This window comes from Triticum urartu, unplaced genomic scaffold (genome assembly GCF_003073215.2).
Source record: "Triticum urartu cultivar G1812 unplaced genomic scaffold, Tu2.1 TuUngrouped_contig_5083, whole genome shotgun sequence".
NCBI classification, from domain to species: domain Eukaryota; kingdom Viridiplantae; phylum Streptophyta; class Magnoliopsida; order Poales; family Poaceae; genus Triticum; species Triticum urartu.
Genome location: NW_024115727.1, coordinates 1 through 10,478, shown reverse-complemented (window position 1 = coordinate 10,478; position 10,478 = coordinate 1). Strand labels below are relative to the sequence as shown.

The window sequence follows — 10,478 nt, the reverse complement described above, 5'->3', positions numbered from 1 at the left end:
ACGGGGAAATCAGTTTTTTGTTTTCATTTTTCTTCTGGTTTCACTCATTTTTCTTCCTGTTTCGCGTTTTGCTTGTGTGCTTTACCACGTTCTGTACTAGCATGTGTACTGGCATACTGCCTGTGCATGTGAATGTGTACTTCTGTATCCCTAACTACGCCTAAACTTATATTTGTGTACTCTACAAACCTCTGTCGAGTTATACTCTCTAGAACACTCTTCTGAGTTATCACGTATATATTTAAGTATAATGCGAATAAGGACACAAACAACACCCTGTAGTAAAATAACGAGCATAAATTAATTTCTTAACATGATACATTTGGTTTTCGTAGATTGAGGGTCAAAGTCCATTGTAAAAAGAAGATACTTTTGACATCTCAAACAATTCTTGTATGTATTTTGTAATGTAAAATGTTACAACTACATGCAAAGTAAAGAATTAACAAACATTTGGTGTCATGATTACTTATGAGTAAGTAAACAAGTTCGGTATAAACATTATATTCCATGTGGGACACATATAAAAAAAGGGTACTACTATAATTGGGAAAATATCTAGTGCTACCAAGCTTTAGGTGCTATCATGATACAAGCTTCTGGGCCGTTGGATTCTCATATCTAACGGCTCTCAATAACTTTACAACATTTGAAAAAAAAACTACGAGGAGTTCAAAAATTGCACATAGGTCCAGCATATCCAACAGCTACCGGATGCCGTCCAATCTAAGAATCCGACGGCTCAGATGTCCGTATCACGGTAGCATTTAAACATCAGTAGCACCAATACTCTCCCTACTATAATTAAGAACCATACAAGTAGACCCCCAACGAGTTTCAAAATATTTGTGTATGTGTATGTGCGGTGAGAACATCTAGAAGTACTTCTATTTCCTTTGCATCTGCTCATTCTTAGTTCATCACCGCACTTGCGTCATTGTCGTGACTTCGACGAGACCATTTTTGTTTCCCTAAGCTCCGATCATGAAGAGAACCACCTGCTTTTATTAAGAGATGTGATAATAGTGGAGTCTTCAACACCGAGTCATGTGAGAAGAGGACACTGACATACAATCAATAAAACCATCTTCCTTAGGATTGCACGAGTTTTTGAGCTAAGCATATGAACGAGAACCTAATGTATGATGAAATGCCTCAAACGCTTTATTGAGAAATAGGTCATGAATAATGCTCTCGCAAATGGTGGTGCTTCCATGTTCATTTCTACGTCCATCCTTGTCTATTTTAGGTGATTTAGATTTTAGTATTTCTCATACCAATATTTATGGAAATATGGCAGACACAAACTAAATCAAACTGGGCATTCATATGCAACTAGCTAATTGTCCTTGTGTTGCAATGGGGGCATACAAAGTCTAGTGGTTCAACATACCTCACACATCCATCATATTCTAGATTTTGGTAAGATTTGATTTGATTTGAATATGGGTACCGTAGGCAAGGAATGTTTTCATTTGGTTGAGATTTTGGTAAGATTTGATTTGAATTGGGCAAGGGTAAGGGAAAGAAAGGAAATTTTTGATTTAGTTGAGGTTTTGGTAAGATTTGATTTGATTTGATTGAGTTACTGCAAGACATGGCTTTATAAGAAGAGGCGACGGACGATCGTACAAACATCAAACCTATCATCACAACCGCAGACTTCCCATTAATAGTAAAGATAATATTGACTTATTACTTGGTTGAAATATATGAAATGAGAAGTATCCATTATAAATATGGATTTTCTCTGATGTTGGAATACTACTTAAATGAACGTGTAGATTCATATGCATTTGGTAATAAGGGGGAAATTAGTTCCTAAAGGGTCAACTATTATGCAGTTGTAGACATAGACAATTCATGGAAAACTCGCCAAATCGGTTGTTGTTTGCTAAGTAGGATCAATCTAGTCACAAAATATTGAATTTTATCCTCATGTGGCATACTCACTGTCGGTGTCAAAACCGGCGGATCTCGGGTAGGGGATCCCGAACTGTGCATCTAGGCCGGATGGTAACCGGAGGCAAGGGACATGAAGTTTTACCCAGGTTCGGGCCCTCTCGATGGAGGTAAAACCCTACGTCCTGCTTGATTAATATTGATGATATGGGCAGTACAAGAGTAGATCTACCACGAGATCGAAGAGGCTAAACCCTAGAAGCTAGCCTATGGTATGATTGTTGATGTGTACGTTGTCCTACGGACTAAAACCCTCCGGTTTATATAGACACCGGAGAGGGTTAGGGTTACACAAAGTCGGTTACAATGGTAGGAGATCTTCATATCCGTATCGCCAAGCTTGCCTTCCACGCCAAGGAAAGTCCCTTCCGGACACGGGACGGAGTCTTCAATCTTGTATCTTCATAGTCCAGGAGTCCGGCTGAAGGTATAGTCCGGCTATCCGAACACCCCCTAATCCAGGACTCCCTCACTCACATATCCACATCTTTACAATTTTGCAATTGGATGTCATAGTTAATAATGCACATTAGATATACTTGGCATGACAAGAACTCAATCCATGGAGAACATGTAAAAGGTTAAATAAGGAGTTCTGCTTTGGTCCATTCATGTTAATTTATAGCATAGTTGAACTGCAACTGCAAACTTTATCAATTACATAAGCGATGAATATGGCAAACTTAAAAAAAAATCCACGTCAAGATCAAACATATTGATAGTTATACATATTTTTACTCATGGAGGTGTTAAGACAATGTTCTGGGGTTGACCACCCCTCCTTTTGTCCACTTTTGGGTCAACAAGAATCAACCATGTGACTTTTTTCAGTCGATCCTGACTTTTACCAATCTGTTGTCATGATCGTCGTTGTTAAGGGGGTGTAACGTTGTGTGCTATGTGAGAAAGAGAGGGAGCTAAGACTTTGGTGGAGTCTAGCCATTGCAACAACCCAATGCCAATCAAAAGAACATAGAAAATAGTAAAGTAAAATAACCCGTTGCTAGCCAAGAAATATATTTATTTACATGCTCATCATGGTAATCATTATGGATATGACCTATAGACTACTCTAGAAAACTTGTGGAAGCTCCTAACAAAGTAATCTATTTTTTTCAAATTTATCGGTCCAACTCGGAGAGGATAATAAAAACATACCACTACACTAAGAAATCCAATCTTCTTTCCATTTAAGACTTGGAATAGAGAGTGATTCATTGTGTTTGGAACAAAGCGATTTCGTAGGAACTTCGATAGTTCATGCAGAGTGCTTTCATATTGAGAAGTATTCTTCATCGCATGCTGCTTCACAATCTAATACCATTTAATTGACTTCAAGTAATGTGCGATTTTCATTGTGATGATTCCATGAGCTAATCTTCCGTAGCTAGTACTTCTTCATTTGGGGTTTACACGAAAGGGGAGGTATACTGATTTTCAATATTAAGCAACATATGCTCTCGTTCATCTACTCGTACATGAGTGCATATCAAGCTTCCTCCTAGCAAGGGGTGGGAATGCCTATATGAAATATTTATCATGTCATATTTTCATATAAAAAGACCTTTTTGCTGAAGTGGTGAACATGAGGACATGATTTCACTTACTAGGTAGGAAAGCTAGAACGAATATCCCATAGGTAAGGTGATGTCTCTTTATCTCGAAAGCCTTTTCACAGGCAGGAAAGTTCTTCTTTAATCCCACTCCTTTCATTTAGAATTGTGGGTGCAGTTCAGTAGAAAATATACAAGATGTGTGGACTTGAACTAGTGTTTGTGCATTGGTGGTACACGGCCTAGGTCCAGATACTGGTCTATAGTGTGGGATAATATAAAATTAATAAGACACAAGTTTAATTGTGAAAGATATCTCCTTCGTTTGCAAGGTATATCTCATAAAGATTTCTGTTGGATAGTGATGCAATATATCCATCTTATCATTTATTGATATTATCTCGTAAAAGTAAGCTTTTAAATGCACATAGTAGGTCAGTTTTTCGGCTTCGATGTACATGTATACTTCTAATGTGTGCTTGTGTGAAGTAATGGGTGTGCCTTTAGCGTTAATATGCATTAGTTGTTTTTTGAAGTTATGAACACGCCACCCATGAGTATGTAGGAACATTAGATAGACCAATGTGAACGGGTCTGGATGTCAAGATTTAATGCTTAGACAAGGAGGAACATTGGACAAGACCATTAAATGTGATTAACGGAGAGTATATTACATTAATGTAGTCTTCTACCTCCATGGTCGGATGAAGCATAGTCAATCACGCAATGTGTATCTGTAACATTAAGAATAACACTACTTCTATTTTATTATATGTCACATATATATCGCATGCCATCATCTGCGAGGTTGAAAGAAGTTACATATACAAAATGGGCATATCTGTATATCGGATATAGGTTGTTGCTTGCTACATCAAAGACAGGGTTGCAAAAGGAAAATTACAGGGAAGAAACTTTTTTCAACACAAAAGCAATGGAAGAAGAAACAAAACACTAGACTGTTATATCTCATTCAGAAATTTAACGGGTACTAAGCATTGGCGAATCTAGGATTTTGAAACAGGGTGGTCCATCCTAATTTGTTCTTTGAACTACAACACATGCAGAGAATAGCCTTCTTTGCAACATATTTCCGAAAAAGAGAAGCAGCGTCTATGGTCCTCTTCATTCTTCAACAATTCTACAATGAAAATTACATTTTGCCCATGGATACTTCAAATCAAGCAACCAATATAAGCACAACAAACCCTAATGAGTAATGAATCTAGTGCAATCAGAATTTAAGAAATTAGGGAATGGAAAACCATATGTGGACAAAAATTGAAACATGACTGTTACGGACTGCGCGACTGCTGGCTGGCAGCTGGGCGCAGAGCTTGGACGGTGGCCTACGCGGCTGCGATAGTGTGGTGCCGCTGTTGGGTGGGTGGCTCGTGGCTTTCTGGGCATCCTGGGCATACGGCGACGGCGAGTCGCCAGGGAGGCAGACTACTAGCAACATGTAGAAATTAGGAGGGCGGATGGGAATCAGGGAGGCACGTGAGGCAGCCGGGCTAGATGGGTGTGGATACGCCACTGCTAGTACTAAGTTATTATGTGGACAATGCGTAATAAGCGACATGCTGAAGTTTAACCAGATTTATTTTTAAAAAAATCACATTGCACCAGGGTTTTTTTAAATCCAAAGTCATGATTTGAATTCTCTCCGGTCCTCCAATTTTCAAGAACTTTCACCACTGAACATGGGATGGAATTAGGTTATTAGTTTCTTTTCTTTCAAATACATGGCCGGTCGACAGGGAAACATACCCGAATTTAATCAACCTATTTCTCTGTCAAATATCTCCATAACGGTCGGTACGATTGATGTGCGAGAATCACCACACATTTGCCAATCATTTTTACTACTCTTGGAAATGGACCTCGTGCAGCCAAGTACAAATACACAAATCTGTTCATGCGTGCGTCATGCATACGCGTGACAGCGCGAGGGAGGAGAAGAAAAAAAAAGGAGGTCCTAAGCATTTGGCGCCTTCTCTCTCCAGCCCTCATCTTTTTGTGAAGCCATCCACGTTTTCCCTCCGCCTTAACTGCTTCTCTCCTTCCTCCCTCCGTCTCCCACTCTCCATCTCCTTCTTCCTCCGTCGCATCACCCCAGTGGTTGCACGCACGGACAGATCGACCAACAAACCTCCAGCCCACGCAGAAATTAACCAAGGGCCGGACCGATCCGCACCATCCCGCCATCCAACCGTGGGCGAGCGAGGCCGGCCAGTCGGTCGACCACCGGAGAAGCGCGGGATTCTTGCCCCGTCTCCCGGCCGCCGGGTTTAGGCCGCAGACGTACGCCGGAGCGGCGGGTGTTCGCCATGGATGTGGAGGGCGCCACCGTGCAGCCGAGGAAGAAGAATTCTTGGGTAACTATGTTCGACTCCTTCCTAGATTTACTGAGAGTTCTTGGGTTATTAATTCGTTTGTTTTCGTGTGCCTGGGGTTGCGTTGCTCAATCAATTGCATTTTCTCGGGGCCTCGTTCTTGGATACCCCCGCCGCTTACTCTCGTTCCTGGAATACTCCCACCGCTTGCTCTTGCTTGGATCTTCTTTCTTTTTTCTATCCTGTAGCTCTAGTGCAGTCCCTGATTAATTCTTTTCCCGGGTATATCCACACACGGAGAAAAAGGTGTGTGTATCTGCAGAAAGGATAGATGCTTTATCTAGTTCCCAGCATCAGCATGGCTCCTCCTCCAAGAAAGGAAAATGTTTGCAGCATGCATGGCTCCTCCTTTCTCACTTGTGAAGTTACTTTAACTGTACATGGAAAATTTGTCTGCGTGTTATTACTAGCTAGGCCAGGGATCATCTAGATTTTGCACTGGGTTCCTTGAGGAATGCTCTGATTGGAGAGATTTTATGCCGGAATAGTTTTGATGGTTTGTTGGCTTTCACTTTCAGTGAGATGTCTATAAAATTCACTGAGTTTCAATCATTTCAGTGCACACTGAAATACTTACCTTTCGGTCAAAATATTTCAGCCATTTCAATAGTACACAAAAAATTAAATAAAATAATAGATATTTTTCTTAAAGAAAATCAACTTTTTGAGTGAAGATTTTGGTCCCTTGACCAAATGCAAACAAAAATCAATGAATTTTACTTAATTTCATCGATCACAGTTGTGGCTGAAATATTTCTAAAATTGGACTTCAAAACCGAGTTGATCTACTCCTGAATTCTGGTGTGGTTATTTTGAGAAGAAATTAATTGCCATGCCATAGATTCTACTTCTACATAGTAAAGTAAGCACTTCCTTCTTGTGTCTAAATCAGCTTGTCAAGTCCCCGGTCCATGTCTATTTCTTGGAAGCATACGTCGCTTGCCACAACTAAAGGTTTTGTTTCCCTGTCAGATCAGATCACCATTTATGGTCAAAATGGACACATTGTTTTGGTCTTAGCTCAGACTTCTCTATCTGAGTTGAAGCTACGTTCCTCCCTACCCATTTAAAGCTTCACTTTTCTATCTAGGTTTCAGTTTCAACTATTTTGGCCCATGATTTCAACCGACTACACATATTCATTCGTAACTCAAGTTGCTTGGTAATAACTTTTGTGGTAATTGATTGATTGATTAAACATGTCCTTATCTATCCGTGCCTACGCAGGGTTGGCAAAAAGGGACGCTTCTGCTGGCGTACCAGAGCTTCGGCGTCGTTTACGGCGACCTTTGCATATCACCCGTCTACGTGTACAAGAACACCTTCTCCGGGAAGTTGCGTCTCCACGAGGAGGATGAAGAGATCCTCGGCGTGCTATCGTTGGTTTTCTGGAGCCTCACCCTCGTACCGCTCCTCAAGTACATTATCCTCGTCCTCGGCGCAGACGACAACGGAGAAGGTAGGCGTGTTCGTGTCGGGACTCGGGGTTCTCTCTTCCACTATCTAAAATTATCGGGAGTTATACGGCGCGAACGTTTGCACTGACATGTCATCGCGCGAGCTTTGCAACGTTGCATCTATTTGTTGCTATGCGCAATGTGCATCTAGATGCGTGTTCACCGTGATAATGACGTGACCGGCTAACTGCGTGTGCGCCGTGCGGTAGTGCAGTCCAAAATATACTAGTACACGTCTTCGGGTTGGAGGAGTTCTTTTTCATTACCTACCTAAAAACATGTAATTTTTTTTGAAAAGGATGAAGTGGCGGAGCGTAAAACAAAACCAAAAACATGCCAATAGCTTGCTCAATGGGCCATCTTTTGTCACTGGGCCAATTCTACACCAAATCCTGAAAGAAAATCCAGAGAAAGGGATGGGCCATGGCCCGGTTTGGTCATCACAAGGCTCCGCCCCTGGGTAGCAAATAGGCATGCTTGTGACAAGGGAATGTTTTTTCTTTAATTACCTGAAAAAAGAAACATGCATGCTTTTGCTGTCGGGATACTCATTCAAAATGTAAATTTAATGCTACTATCCCCGGTCCATATTAATTATCGCTGATTTAGTACAAATACAATTAATATGGATATGGATTGTGGGAGTAGGTATTTTTGTGCAAGTATTGATAAATATTTTTTGGCAAAATATAATGTGATGCGCAGGTGGCACGTTCGCACTGTACTCCCTGATGTGCAGGCGCTCCAGAATGGGGCTCCTCAACAGCTTGCACGCCGGCCACGGCTCCGTGTCGTCCTACAACCAGGACGAGCCCTGCAAGGAGACGCGGAGCAGCCTGGCCATCAGGGGGTTCTTCGAGAAGCACCACTCGCTGCGTGTCGTGCTGCTGCTGTTCGTCCTCATGGGCACCAGCATGGTCATCGGCGACGGCGTCCTCACCCCGACCATGTCAGGTGAACTGACGACGAAACCTCGTTGATCTCTTGCACCCAGCAAAATGTTCTTGCCTGAACTTGTATGATTTTCTGTAGTGCTGTCAGCAGTCTCCGGCCTCAGGATCAAGTTCCCGGAGCTACATGAAAGTAAGCACGCACCCAGCTCCCACACTGTCTTTCTGAACCGCAACTGATCGACGGCTCTGCGTCGCAGACTACACGGTGCTGCTCGCGTGCGTCGTGCTGGTGGGGCTCTTCGCGCTGCAGCACTACGGTACGCGCCGCGTAGGGTTCCTCTTCGCGCCGATCCTGCTCTCCTGGCTCGCCTGCATCGGCGGGATCGGGATCTACAACATTTTCAGGTGGAACCCGACCGTCGTCCGCGCGCTGTCCCCGTACTACATCTACAACTTCTTCAGGAAGGCCGGCAGGGACGGGTGGAGCTCGCTTGGAGGGATTGTGCTCTGCATCACAGGTTGGTTTGATCATACATTTCATATATTCTCTTGTGCTCTTACTGTATTTTCCCCTTTTTTTGCGGGCTCTCTTACTGTATTAATTGGAGATGATCATTTACGGCTATGGATTTTCAGGTGCTGAAGCAATGTTTGCAGACCTTGGGCATTTTTCAAAGCTTTCACTGAGGGTAAGTAAGCCACACTTTTTCAGTAAGGGGTATTGCATGTTTCACCGGGTATTTGTTGAGAGCATATATTTACTGTAATTTGTTTCGCTTCTTTGTCATTACAGCTTGGGTTCACGATAGTGGTGTATCCTTGCTTAGTTCTGGCGTACATGGGGGAGGCCGCCTATCTGTCCAAACATAGGGAGGATCTCCAGAGCAGCTTTTACAAAGCTCTTCCAGGTGAGGGGCCAATTAATGCTTCCACAGATTTGATGCAAGAATCCATTTCATTTGCTATCCGCATTTTTTACCCCAAAAGACATATATGTTGCCATTATCGTGGTGTACTCATTTCTTTGTGGATAATACTCCCTCCATCCCATAATATAAGAGTGAGCGTCTAATGTAAGAAACGCTCTTATATTATGAACAGAGGCAGTAGGAAGGTATGTCTCCTTTTTTTTTGCGATGAACGAAGGTATGCCTATTTGCTTCTGCATCGTATGATAATCTGCTTGTTTACTATGACAAATGAAATATTTTGTTGGGTTAGCTTCGACGAACATACCACCACCTGCTTGTGGTGGCTTGCTTCTTATTCTTCCAGCGTAACCCTGTCGCCGGGGAGAATGAGGTCATACGTTGGCACGAGATACTAGATCTAGTGCGGCGACGTGGAAATCATTGCTCGGGGACAACACCTTCATGAAGGGGGCAATTCTCATATGTGATAGTAATGGGTCCAGTCAACGAGGGCTAAACCTTTGGGTTTCACCCAAAGTTGGAGCTCCACGGCTACTCCTTCTACAAGGGATTAGCACACATACGTTGCCATTAGTAGATCTATCAACTGAAGGCAATATCAAGTGTTTTCACACCAATGTGGTACTCGTGCAACCACACAATACTCTCATCGCTTCATTCAAGCACAGAAGGCAAGACTAGTATACACCAACTATGGTGACAACCATCTTCTACCTTACCGACCCCTAATGTCTAGACTGGAAAAAAGACCGCTACGTGACGGTACATCATCATCAGCTTTGAAGTAGGGCACCGCTCCTTAATAACCCTATTATCTAGATAGAAACCCCTACTACCCGACATAGCAAGGACATCAGATTTGGAGTTGGGCACCGCCCTTTACCGACCCCTTTACCTAGAGAGAGACAATCCCTACCTACCCGACACAACAACAAAGTCAACTTTTGAGCACGCCACCGCTCCTTACCGACCCCTATTTTTTGAGAAACCCCCTACTACCGAACACACCAACTGTGCTAGCTTTCGACGAGGCACCGTTCATTACCCTTAGCATCGGACTCACTGGCCCTAACACCACACTACCAAAATGTGTCACTAGTAATAATTGATCGGCATACTACATATAGAATTTACCCCACATAGGGTCACGAGCTTTGCTACACCTATGTAAAGTTTCTTACGTAAGTTACGAATGAGCTGACTTGGCCTGATTTGGTTAGAAGAGAAAAAAGGCCCAGGCCCGCTGGGGGGGGGGGGGGGGCGATTTTTTTTGGGGGAGAGAGAG

At 42.8% G+C, this 10,478-nt stretch overlaps 1 protein-coding gene across 1 annotated transcript; it reads left to right on the top strand.

The window, feature by feature from the left end:
- Positions 1–5,542: 5,542 nt before the first annotated feature.
- Positions 5,543–10,434, top strand: LOC125528747 (probable potassium transporter 13). The gene is made up of 7 exons (XM_048693186.1): positions 5,543–5,893; positions 7,139–7,370; positions 8,074–8,322; positions 8,401–8,451; positions 8,519–8,779; positions 8,898–8,950; positions 9,055–10,434. Exons 1-7 carry the CDS (start codon positions 5,846–5,848, stop codon positions 9,331–9,333), a joined length of 1,173 nt encoding a protein of 390 aa, XP_048549143.1. The 5' UTR covers positions 5,543–5,845; the 3' UTR covers positions 9,334–10,434.
- Positions 10,435–10,478: the final 44 nt, after the last annotated feature.

Excerpts from the sequence above, each read along its gene's own strand:
- LOC125528747 (XM_048693186.1), top strand. The coding sequence starts at position 5,846 with ATGGATGTGGAGGGCGCCACCGTGCAGCCGAGGAAGAAGAATTCTTGG. Across the intron at positions 5,894-7,138 it reads CGAGGAAGAAGAATTCTTGG|GGTTGGCAAAAAGGGACGCT; the intron begins GTAACTATGTTC and ends GTGCCTACGCAG. Across the intron at positions 8,323-8,400 it reads CCTCACCCCGACCATGTCAG|TGCTGTCAGCAGTCTCCGGC; the intron begins GTGAACTGACGA and ends GATTTTCTGTAG.